General features: G+C 46.0%; 1 protein-coding gene across 3 annotated transcripts in view; it reads right to left on the bottom strand.

Moving 5' to 3' along the window:
* Positions 1-12,983, bottom strand: part of UNC13A (unc-13 homolog A) — a 73,159-nt gene that overhangs the window by 20,963 nt on the left and 39,213 nt on the right. For all 3 annotated transcript variants that reach the window (XR_011965479.1, XM_072601080.1, XM_072601081.1), the window contains exons 25-32: positions 12,251-12,377; positions 11,954-12,050; positions 11,256-11,399; positions 7,804-7,887; positions 5,740-5,817; positions 3,994-4,082; positions 3,386-3,538; positions 1,819-1,942 (exon numbers count right to left, since the gene is read on the bottom strand). Coding sequence is in view for 2 of the 3 variants with exons in the window: in XM_072601080.1 (XP_072457181.1) it covers positions 1,819-1,942; positions 3,386-3,538; positions 3,994-4,082; positions 5,740-5,817; positions 7,804-7,887; positions 11,256-11,399; positions 11,954-12,050; positions 12,251-12,377 (896 nt within the window). In the remaining variant the exon portion in view is untranslated. The remainder of the gene's footprint in view (positions 1-1,818; positions 1,943-3,385; positions 3,539-3,993; positions 4,083-5,739; positions 5,818-7,803; positions 7,888-11,255; positions 11,400-11,953; positions 12,051-12,250; positions 12,378-12,983) is intronic.

Raw genomic sequence — 12,983 nt, 5'->3', positions numbered from 1 at the left:
TTCCCAGGGGGCACAAAGGTCTGGCTTGTAGTGAATGGGGAGGAGAGAAGGGGAGATGAGAACCCTTGAGGGGTAAGGAGAGGGAAGAAGGAAACCTCTGAGGCTGGGAAGGAGGGGTAGGAAACCCTTAGTGGGGATGGGGAAGAGGACAGCTCTAGAAGAAGCAGGGAGAGGGAACATTTCCTCCAATTTCAAATCCTTGCAGGCCAAACAAGTAAATTTATGTGACTCTCTGGGAAAGGAATCAGGGGTTCTAGACGAGATCTCCAACTGGGGATAGGGGGTGGTTGTGTGGTACTGGTCTGTCCCAACAGCATTCATTGCCCCACCCTGTTCCTAAGTAATTTCTGTTCAGAGACAGAAGGGGAGGGGAGAAATCAGGAGTAACAGCTTCTCTGAGGGATCCCCAGAATTGCAGACAGATTATAGAATAATAGGTTCTGTCCCTTGTTCAAAGGCAGGGCTGTGGGCATAACCTGTGCCATCTTGGGCATGGGGAAGAGAGTGGAAGACTAGGAAGGAGAGGGACATCCCTTCCCTCCCTCAGGGGTCCCCTCCTCCCCCAAGACAAACATGAGGCAGAATCCTTGAATGGCAGTGCCTGTGGTGGGTACCCCAACTGGCACCAAGCAGTCCGGCCAGGCAGGGGCTCTCGAGAACATGGGGATTTTGGGGAGGTGCTGAGGCCAAGGCCAAGGCCGGGCTGAGGTGGTGAGGTGGAGTGCAGCCACACGAGACAGGGGACTGACCAACCAAGTTCGAACACTGAGCGGACAGACAGACAGAGATGGGCTGCTGTACTTACAATCATCTGCCGCAGGGGGATGGAATAACCAAGAATTAGCAAACGATTGCCTCCTCTGGGTAAGGGTTGGGGCTCAGTCCCTGTCCTAGGCTGGACCTTAGGCTGGGCCAATCTCTTCTATGCCTCTAAGGGTCAGTCTAAGATGGTCTCTGTTTAACAGATGGCTGTGGAGCCAGTCATTCTGGGGTCGACCAACAGAAGGCGCTGTTTGCTCAACCCTAAACCTTCATACTACGCTGTGGCACCTACAAGTCCCACCAGACTTGGGGTTTGGTCCCCAGTGATCCTGGGGTCGTTTCTACCATTCTTAGCAATTTTTCACTCTTTGCTCCCATTCAGACCTTTGACCTAATGACTCAATTCCCCTCCTCCATTCTATGTTGGGTGTCCTGAAGTCACAGGAACTAACCCCCTGCCTCCCCTGATAGGGGTATCTCTCCATTGGGGGAGTGAGAATCAGAAAATATAGCCCCTTTTGGGGTGGGCTCACACAGTTTGCTAAGGATCCACCAAAGGGCTACTAGAGGTGTCTCATCTTCCCTTTCCCTTCTTACTTCTTTCCTAGGGCTATTCTCTTTCCTTGTTGATCCCTTGCTTCCACAGCCCCAAACCCATTGCTGATGGAGAGAGATGAAGGCTCCAATCTCTTAGGCTGGTCTCCTGCACCAGCTATGTTGGAAGTGTCCTTTTGAAAGAATGGGCCTCTTCTTGAAGATAGAAGAAAGAACTAAGGGATTTCTGACCTTTCTGTTTCCAGACCTCTCTCCTGTCTTTACTCTAGGACATCTGTGACCTCTGTCCTCAGATCTTTTTACTCCCTAATAAAGTCTCTGACTTCTGACCCAAACTCTAGTCTCCACTTAATGTCTTGATTCCTGAATATCGCTGTTCTCTGACCTGTCCATGGGTTCAATTTGTGACTCAGCAGTCCCCAATTTTGAGTTCTTGGGGCCTGCCTGGTCAGAGACAGAGGTAGGACAGGTGGGTGGTGGCAGCCCGCAGCTGAGCCTTACCGTCTGGTCTGTGAGGGGAGGCAGGACTATGGTCTTCTCCATTGTGTTCATCACCAGTTTCCAGAGCTCCTTCAGTACACGCTTCAGCACTGTCTTCTCGCAGATTTTGGCAAAGAGGGTCAGGCTAGGGGTGGGGAGTGGGTAGGGAAGCTGAGCTGGCATCCGTGGGTGGGCAGGGGCCCAGAAGGCAGCGGGGAGAGAAAGGCCACACAGGTCCTCCCCAATGCCTTCTAGTTATGGGGAAGGGGAGCTCATGTCTTACAGGGTGGCCACCACATCTCCAGGAATATCATGTTCCCCTCTACTTTGCAGTCCTACTTCTGTTTCTTCCTTCTCTCCAACCCCCCAAAACCACCCCTTTCACTATTTCCAGCCTTCCTTTTCCCTACTTGGATCCTGCAAACCCCAGGCTCTGACTAATGTAGTTAACAAGGATCTACTGGCTCCTGTGCTGGGTGGGAAGATGGAACGGGTGATCTCTAAAGTCCCTTATAGTAAGCTCCAAAATTGTAGTATTCTAGGATTTCAAGAGTCTATGAGTCTAAGTTTCTAACAATCCAAGAAAGTATTAGTCTAAGATTCTACAAGTCTAGGAAACTAAGGTTCTAGAATTCTAAGCATCTAAGATTCTAGAATTCTATTAATCTAAGATTCTAGAATTTTATATGTCTAAGATTCTAATAGTCTCAGATTCTAGAAGTCTATGGATGGTATCCTGGAAAGAGTACTAATTTTTGAGTCAGAAGTCCTGGGTTCAGATTCTAACTCTGCTACTTAATAGCTGTATGACCTTGAGCAAATCCCTTCCCTGGACCTCAGTTTACTCATTTATAAAACAAAGAGATTGGACTAGAAGATACAACAAGGTTCCTTACGGCTCTAAATATTATAATCCTATGAAGCTCAAATGAAAAGCTTCTCGTAGGGTGTTGGAGTTGAGTGAGACCTTGGTTCAAATCCTGATAGCTGGCTGACTCTTGGAAAGTGATTTTCCTCTCTCTGAGCCTCTGTTCCATCATCTTTAAAGTGGGAGTGATAGAATTTGTACCACCTACGTCAGAGAGCTGATATGTAGAAAGTGCTTGGTATGCCTTAAAGCAGTGGGTAAGTGTGAGCTGTAATCTTGAGTCTAAGAATCCAAAGTCATGATTCTAAACTTCTGTTGCTGTGTTTCTGCTCAGTCATTTCAGTCATGTCTGACTCTGCGGTCCCATTTAGGGTTTTATTGGCAGAGATAGTGGAGTGGTTTGTTATTTCCTTTTCCAGCTCTTTTTACAGATGAGAAAACCAAGCAAACAGGGTTAAGTGACTTGCCCCGGGTCACATACTGGTAGTAAGTGTTTTCAGGCTAGATTTGAACTCATGTCTTCCTGACTCAGAGTCTGGTGCTCTATCCACTGACTCATCTAGCTGCATGGATGAGGAATCTATTACAATAAGATTCTGCAATTCTCACCACACTCACAAAGCCCTCCTTCTTCCCAATGGTCCTTCCTCCATGCCCCATTTTCCTGGCTCTACATGATCCCTTCCCTCCCTTCCTCTGGGCCCCAAGGTGGGGACTCACTTGCTGTCCAACAGGTCCATGATGGGCTGCAGGACGTTATCAGCATCCTGGGCAACGCTGCTGCAGGCACTGGCTGGAACATTTCCTGTGCCCTTCACTTGACTCAGAATGTCCCCCATCTGCTTGACACACTCTTCTATGTGTGGCTGGAAGCTGGGGGCATAGGGCTAGTCATCAGCCTGGGGCACCCAGAAGGGCAGCCCTGATTCTCCAGAACGGGGAGGTTTGGGATGAGGGCAGAGGCAAAGGAGGGGTCAGGTGAGGGAGTAGAGTGCTTGGGGCAGGGGGATGAGTAGTTGGGAACACAGAGGAAAGGAAAGGAAGTAGAGTGATTGAGTCGGGGAGACACAGGGATGGAATGAATGAAGGAACAGAGGGGAGTGATGAGGTCAGGGCTGTAGTTTTGGTATTGAAATTCTTACATGCAGTCCTCCTTCCTCCTCCTCCTCACCCCACATGTATACACACACACACACATACACACACACACCTGGCCCAATTACTTCTGGGCCCCTTCCCAGAGTCCTCTAATAGCTGAGATCTAGGAGTTCAGAGGCCTAATTCTTCCTGTGCTGTTCACAGTCGTACCTACACAAACACTCACGCACCTGGTGGCAAATAGTCGACTGAGTTCATCCAGCACATTATTGAGTTTCACCTGAAGCTCCTTCAGGATGTCGCTGGCTTCAGCATCCAGCTGGGGATAGGGAGGGGTGAAGATGAGATTATGGTCAGAGTGGACCCTTGCACTCAGAGGGGCAAGAGAGAGTCGGAACAGTTGGAGATTCAGACCTCCTGGGGTCAGTAGGCACCACCTTCCTCAACTGATCAAACTAGCCAGACTGATGACAGCTTTGGCCCAGAAAAATCACAGAGTTTCTAAGGTTATTAAGCCCAATCAGAGAAGAAATCCCTTCTAATATCCCTGAGGAGTGGTCATCCAGTTTCTACTTGAACACCTCCAGTCCCAGGGAACACCCTCACACTGGAGGCTGCCATTTCTACTTTTGTGTAGCTCTCGCTGTTAGGAAGGTTTTTCTTTACAATTTCCCCCCTTTTTAGTAAAATGTATCTTTCTTGAGGAGAGGGACTATTTCATTCTTGTCTTTGTATTACCAGTGCCTAGCACGGTGCCTGTCATATAATAAACATTTAATAGATACTTGTTGAATAGGATTGATGCTGAAATTGACCTTCCTACAATGTACCCACATCATCCTTCATCCCACCTTTGGTGGCCAAGTCTAATCCCTCTTCCATAAAAGAGCCCTTCACATACTTGAAGACAGTCCATATCCCCCCAGGAAAATGCCCAGGTTCCTTCACGTGATGCTTATATTTAGCATGGTCTCCAGTCCCCTTGCCATTTTGATTGCCTTTCTTTGGACACACTCTAGGTTGTCAGTGGCTTTCCTGGAACCTAATACCTACAACTGAACCCAGGGCTCTAGATGTGCTCTGACCATGGAACAGGGAAGGACTCCCATTCTGGTCTGGACTTTTGGGTCACCCATTGAGTCCATCAGCAGGCCCAGACTGGATACTAGGCCTCTCTTAGTGCACCCTAAGATCCTGCTAGCTTTTTTTGGTGGCCACATCACACAGATAATTCATATTCAACTTACAGTTTACAAAGCCACAGGTCATCTTCAGATATTACTTTTCATCCACTCATATCTCTTTACCTCCCCCCACAATACATATATCCATACATACATACACACAGTTGTGAAAATGATTATTTGAACCTCAGTGTAGAATTTTACATTTGTCTCTAATTCCATCCCATGGAAATAAGAGTAAAATGGTGACCTGCAAAGGGATTGATGCATTCTAAGTCTGACAGCTGATATGCCCTTCCCTTTGTAACTTTGTGTACTCTGAATTTGATAAATTCACCACTAATGCTTTCATCCAGGAAACTTTTATAGGAAAAGGTAACTTTCCTGTCTATTTCTCTTCCTAGTCCTGGCCCCTGTGAATACCACCCAGCGACTATATTCCTTTCTTGATCCCACCTACAAGCCCTCAGTCATCTCTTCCTCAGTATTCAAGGTAAATGGAGTCAAGTGAGTCTGGAGTAAAGATGGAGGAGGGAGTCAGGGCTCTCACCTATAGTGGGGCCTTGATTCATAAAAAAAGAAGATGAAGGACCCAGGCTATGAGTTTTGCTTCCACTGATCTTGGGCACTTGCCTAGGGAGCCCACTGGATAATCTAACTCTGGGTGTAAGGGGTCACAGGTCAGAGGTGATATAGGTCAGAGAAAACAGATGAGATCACTGAGGATCATTGGATCGGAGAGAGCACATCTGGGGTCCCTGCTTTTTCCATTTTCTTCCAGTCAAGTCTTACCTCCTTTCCACCCATGGCCTCAAACATCTTCTCCAGTTGCACACGAAGTTGCTGTGTGTTGTTCATGAGGATGCATGGCTGTGGGGTGAGGCAGGGAGATACCAGAGGGTCAGAACCCCATACCCTGAGGCTGTCACACTGGGATTTCATATACAGTATGTTTGGAAACTAAAGGTGACTGGAGTCTCTGGGATCCATCAAAAGTTGAATCAGAGATGGGCAAGGGAAGAAGATAGAGTAAGAAAGACTAGGGGTTCAGAGTCATGCCCCCTTCTAGTATGCAAGTGTAAGTTTTGGCCCTAGTGTATGGGAGGGACTGAGAACAGTAGACAAGTGAGCCGGAGCCTGAAGGAAAGGAACAGAAAAAAAACTTTTGGGGTGAAGTAAGGGAAAGGGAGGGAGGTGGGTGATGGAGACAGTAGGCAGATGAGGCAGTTGGGTGTGGGAGAAAGGAAAGTCACACACAGGCACATCTAGTTGCATCCAGACACTCAGTTATACATTCTGTACACACACACCCATTCTCAGATGTAGATACACACCTGAAGACAGACAGACACACATACAGAAATGCTACATCTGAGAGGTTGAATTGAACGTCCAGTATGATTGAGGTCAATGTTGGTAAGAAGTGATATGGGTCTAAATAATGCCTCCTTGGCAAAGCTCCTCCTCCCCTCTCCACCCCAAGCAGTTTTAAGATACTGCTCCTTCAAGAGTATTGAGTCAAGGGAAGATAGCATTCTGAGCTGGTTTCATCACGTGTGTTTTTAAAGAAATAGAACACATCTTTGCTTGAAAGTTACTCTCAATCTCAGAATACTTGTCCAGTTAAGATGGAGTACATACCCTTGGAGAGACTGAAGGCCATTCTTCAGTACCTCACTCTCTGCATACGGCCTGCTAGTAACAGTTCTGGGGTGCAGCCAAAGGAGAGCATGCTCACATATGTACATGTATGTATATTGTGCATACACATGTGTGTATTGTACATGTATGTCTGTCTCTATACAGATATCTATATCATATAGATCTATGTGTGTCAATCTATTTATCTATCTGTCTGTCCATCTATCTATCTATTTATCTATCTGCCTCTGTCTATCTGTCTGTTTGTCTATCTCTATGGAGCATGTCTGAGGTAAGAAGCAAGAAGGCTATACTATACATAAAGATTGGGAAAGACTGAAGAAAGGACACACTTGGGAACCACATCACAGTTGGACTGATCAATGCACCATGGTGGATAGAGGGGCCAGCCTTGGAGTCAGGAAGACTTGGGTTTAAATCCTGCCTCTAGCACATACTGGCTGTGTGGTCTTGGTCAAGTCACTTGACCTCTTATGACACTAGACAACTCTAAGAACACATGTTACCAAGAAGCAGCTAACTTTCATTGGGAGAGGGAGTTCCCTTTCTAGGGAGTTCCCTATACCTAGGAAATCATAGTTCTAGCCTCCATTCCTCTTTTAGATGGTCTAAATTTTTAATATTAGCTGGTGGTCTTAAAACACTCCATATAGACACACACTCATAGACATAACACCTAGACTCACTTCTCCTCAGACACCAACACAAATGTACACCCCCTTTGATGCATACCCATCTTCTGTCTGCCTTTCCTCCTCCTCCTTCACCCTCTTTCCTCTCTCTCTCTGTTTCTTTCCTTGTTTGTCTCTCTGTGTCTGACGGTCTCTTTCATAGACTCATAGAGGTTAAAGCTGGAAGGCATCTTAGAGATAATTTAATCCAATCCCCTTCATTTTATAGATGAGGAACTGAGACCCAGAGGTGAAAAATGCCTTGCCTGGATCATAAAGTGTTATCCTAACAGAGGAAAGGCTTGAGTCTATGTCTTTTAACCCTGAATCTGGTGATGTTTCCACCAGACTATACTCTTTTTCATATATCTTCAGATACGGTCATTCCTTTATGTGAACACAAACAAACACACGCATACACACACATGTGTTCCAATTTGTGTGACCCAAATGAGGGTGGTAATGGAGTAGGAGTGGGCAAGGAGGGCCCCAGGAGCTGAAGGGGGAGGGGAGCACACGTCACCACTTTTTCCTTCTCCTTCGAGCAGTAGGTAGTGAAGTCCTTGGAGATGATCTCAGCATACTGCAACAGGACGTTGCTGATTGTCTGTGGGGAAAGCACAGAGACAAGAAAGCAGATGGAGGCTGTGGACCTGGGACAGGGTGCAAGAGCAGGGTGGACAGGGCCATGAACCAACTCCCCATAATAATGATAAATATAATGATAGAGTAGTTGGTAGCTAGCATTTTTAATTTTGCTTTAAGATTTACAAAAGGCTTTTCAAATATCTCATTTGATCCTCAAAACAACCCTGCAAGGTAGGTGCTGTTATTAGCCCCATTTTATAGATGAAGAAATTGAGAAAGACAGCAGTTAAGCCCATTCACACAGCTAAGTGTCTTGAGCATGGAAGATCGGGTCTTTCTGATGCCAGGTCCAGTGCTCTATCCACTGCACCACCTGGCTGCCCAAGCAGCTGTATTTTATAAGTTGCTGAGCTCATTACATATCATGATGTCTAATAAAACTGAAGAGAGTTAAATCCTCATGCCCTCAAGAACCCAGAACCATGAATATACCAATCATGGAGATTTCCATTCTTGGCCACAGGATAAAAAGACACACTCTATGGGTTTGTGACTCACCGCTGAGAAATGTGGCACCTGGTATACGTGGACCTGATAACATCAACTGGGAGTTCTTCTGTCTTCCTGAGGACAGGAGCCCAGGACAGGACAAAAAGCCCCCCAAGATTTATCAAACTCAACAATCACTGTTACCATCTTGTGACTTATGTGCAGACAGATGATACCACCATAAAGAAACTAGGAAGCATCTTTAGGATTATGAAAAGCTAGGCAGGAAACTACACCCAGGTGCCTAAGGGGTCTTTTCATTCCTGCTGCCTAGTAAAGGTAGAGGCTTCAGAAGAGAAAGTAGGATTTGGGAAATGAATAGTGGGCTAAGATGTCAGAGAATAGGATTTGGGTCCCTGCATCGTGCCTTCAGCTATAGGAATGATGAACTCTTGGACAGTGAGGGAATGCACATCTGTAATCCTGGAACCTCAGAGTTGGGAAGGAGCTCAGAGAACATCTGGACTCATCTATACTTGAACAGGAATCCACTCCATGGAGAGCACCCCTGACTAATGGTCATCCAGCCCAAGGTCACACAGGGAATTCATAGCAGAACTGGGTTGGGAGTAGATGAGACAAGGACAAAGAAAGCACAACTATGCAACTTGTATTTTGCTTTTCTTTTGTCTTCCAGGGAAAATGACCTTCAGCATGAAAGGAGCAAAAAAGGCTAACAGGAAATTGAAACCTGAGGTAAATGAAGAGCTTGAAAGAAAGCCCCTTGATGTTCACAATGAATTCGTATCACCAGGCCTGGAGAGACCACATCCCAGAGGACTGAGATGTATCTATGAGCTTCTTTTGGTGGTCTAGCTGTGAACGAGGTGTATCATAGAAAGAGAAATAGGCAAACATTGTGTTGACTTTCCAAAGGAGGAAAAACTGTAGCTTTTCAGACTGCAGGCTGGTGAACTCGATGCCAATCCATGGCAAAAGTCTAGAGTAGATTATTAAAGAGTCAGTCTGTGAGCACTTACAAAGTGAAGTGGTAATCACAACATGCCAGCACGGATTTACCAAGAACAAATCTTTCCAGTCTACCACAATTTCCTTTTTTAAAGGGTTACTAGATTGGTAGGTCAAGAAAATGCTTTAGCCACAACATAATCGAATTTCATTCAACAAGGAATTCATCAAATCTGTCTCACAGTATCCCGTAGACAAAATGGAGACATATTGACTAGATGGTAATAGGTAATTTCAGAGATGGTTGAATGACTAGACTTATAGAGGTAATTAATAATAATTCGATATCAACCTTGTGGGAATTTACTACTGGAGACAGCAGAGTTCTGTTCCCATCCCTATTTTGTTATTTTTTCAAAGATTTGGATGAAGGTACATATGGAATTCTCACAAAATTCACAGGCTAATAGGGTTAGGTAACACGTTGCACATAAGAATCAGGATCCCAAAAGATCTTGTTGAGTCACATCTAATAAGATGAAATTAAGCAAGGGTAAATGGAAAGTCTCTTTCTTGCATTAAAAAATATCAACTATACAAGGATAGAATGGCGAAACATGGACAATTAATGTGAAAGACTCCAAACTCACTAAGAGTCAACAGTGTGATATGGAAGCCTCCTAAATCTAATGCCATCTTTGGTTGTGATAACAGAGCATTCTGTCCTGGACAAGGCAGATGAAAGCCCTTTTGTCCTCTGCTCTGGTCAGGCTATATAGGACTGCATTTCTGAGCAGCACCTGGTAGGAAGGACATTGACAAAGTGAAGAGCATCCAGAAGAGGGTGACCAGGGTGGTGAGGACATTGGAAATTTTGTCACAGGAGAGTCAGTTGAAGGAACTTGGGGTGTTTAGCCTGGAAAAGAAAAGACTTGGGGGAGTTCTCTTCAGAGATCAAAGGCCTCTCAGATCAAAGAGAGATCAAACTTACTACACTTGGCCCTAGCAGTGAGCAATGGCAGAAGGTTGAAGGTTTAGGCTTGATATGTGAAAAGGTTTTATCACAATGAGAACCATTCAGAATTGGAAAGATCTGCCTTGGGAAGGAGTATCACTGGAAGTTTTCAATGAGATGCTCCATTCATTCACCAAGTATGTCGTGGGGGAATTCCTGCTTACCCTGGTTTGGACAAAATAATCTCTATAGTCCTTGAAGTTCCCATACTGAGGTCCCTTATGATTCCATGATGAAAAGACAATTAGTTGGATGATCTAGCCACTGAGGGCTCTGAAAACCCCAGGAAGAAGATGCAGAAAGCACCTTTAAACTAAAGCTCAATGGTTCTCAAAATGCTTTCAGAAAGATTCAAGTCAGGTAATGGTAATCTTTACATTTATACAGCATCATATAGCTTTCCCAAGATATTTCCCATCTGTCATTTCATTTTAGGATTATAAGATTTAGAGTTGGGAGTTTCCATAGAGATCACTTAGTTTCATCCCATTGTTTTACAAATGAGGAAAATTATTCTCATAGAGGGGAAGTTCCAGTGACCATGGCTGACCTTGGCTCAGATAGGAAACAGGGGAGATGGTTTATCCATTCCAGTCAGGTCCTTCTACTCACTATTTCTTTCCCCCCGCCACGCCCCCATCCTTCACAGCCAAAAAAATTCCTATTTCCACACTTTTGCTCAGGCCATGCCCTTCTCCTGGAATGCCCACTTCTTTTCCCTCTCTATCAATCCAGCTTTCTGTTGTCCAGAAAACTCACCATATAGTGATCTCTGTTGGTTCCTCCCATCTGAAAGATCTCATCTGGATATATTTTCTAATATCTATGAAAATGTGAGTGCAGGCTAAATCCTTTCCTACACTAACTCTGACTCTCATCAACTGATCTCCCCCCACCCCATCTGACATCAGTACCTTAGCAAATCGGCGCATGTAGTGGCCTACAATCTGAGGATCAGGACACTCAAGTTTCTTGATGATCTCAAAACTCTGGTTGAGCTGGGAGAAGACGTCCACCACGGAGCAGGAGAATAGGGCATGCTCAGAAGTCTGCTGGAACTATAGAGGGCCAAGGAATGAGGAAGAAGGTTGTATCAGTGGGCACAGAAACTACTTGGCACAACTGAACACCGAAGAAGAGTGTATGGGAAGTGGAATGAACACAGGACCTGCACTTTCCACATGTGGGGCTGCTCTCCACCCTACTCAGTCTTAAAACTTAAGGTCCTTCAGACCATGGTTGGGTTCCTGGAGCTTAGGGAGGGTGTTTGAAACCCTATTCTAGATCTGGGGAGTGATGAGGGAGCCTCCAGAGGAGGCAGAGCTAGATCCTTGAAGCATGCTAGAATGGTAACTCTTTGATTCTCATTCAAGAAGGCTGGAAGTATGGGGTCTGACCTTATCCTGGGTGGGGATATCATCTTTCCACCAAACTCATCTGACATAAATATCTGAGTTAAAACTAGTCAGTTCCAGGACTGGGGTAGAAGAAAAGGGCTGGGTTAGATTCTTCGATGAGTTCATGAACACCTGGCTAGGTTCTGGGGTGAGTCAGGGAAGCTTAGGGAGCCACACCTTCCTCCTCACTCCCCACCTGTCGGGGAGTGACTCACCCCATCCTTCTTGTCACGCTCCAAAGCTCCATGGAGGAAGTCCCGGGACACCTCCTCATTCTCATCCAGCCACTGGATAACGAAGGGCTCAAACCACCTGCAATGGGAGATGTTGGCCCAGTTATCCTCAGTCCCCACCTCCCATAATCTCCCAATGCATCCATCCCAGGACAATGACCCCTCTCCCTTAGTTTCCCCTGCAGCACCTATCCCTGGTCAAGGAATTGCCTTTCTTGCCTTCCCCTCTCCCTTTCCCCCACAGAGCCCAGCTTGGGAGAGGGGAGGGGGATGACTTACGCTGGGTACTCCGGCACCCGGTCCTTGAAGGAGGGCAGCTCTGTCACGTACTCATTGTATAACCATTTGACTTTGAAGTGCAAGTTCATGTAGTCGGCACTCTTGCACAATCGGTGTTTGTCATGCTCTGGGGAGAGGAGCAAGGAACAGAGATGGGGAGTGGGAAAGCTCAGAGAAAGGTCTATCCTATCTTCTCCCTCAGCCCAGGGCCGAGTCTCAACTCCAGAGTCAGAGGACCTGTGTTTGAATCCTCGCTTTGACCGAGACTCAACTCTGCCACTTACTAGCTGCGTGACCTTAGGCAAGACTCTTTCCTTCTCTGGCCCTCAGTGTCTTTACCAGCAAAAGGGGGACAATGATGGCATCTGCCTTGTAAGGTTATTGAGAGGATCAAATGAGATAACACGTAAAGTGGAATGAGACAACATATGGAAAGTGCTTTCCCAACCTTAAAGCCTTGTATAAATGCTAGTTTGTGTTATTATTGTTGTTGTAAATACCAAAGCCCTATATTAGTATTAGTTATTGTTGTTGTGTTATTATCTGCAGTTCTAGGGGACTGGACCAATCCATCTCTGAGTTTCTTCTCTAAACACTCTACTCTCCTAGAAACTGGGAATTCTCCAGGCCTGGGAAGCAGGGCACCAAACCCATCCTTACAGCTCACAGGTCTATTATCCCCTGCCAGTCCAGGCAAAGGACTGGGGGCAAAGGAGCTGCCCTTGGGCAGGAG

The sequence above is a fragment of the Notamacropus eugenii genome, chromosome 4 (genome assembly GCF_028372415.1).
Source record: "Notamacropus eugenii isolate mMacEug1 chromosome 4, mMacEug1.pri_v2, whole genome shotgun sequence".
Lineage (NCBI taxonomy): Eukaryota > Metazoa > Chordata > Mammalia > Diprotodontia > Macropodidae > Notamacropus > Notamacropus eugenii.
This window is presented reverse-complemented; position numbering and strand designations above follow the sequence as displayed.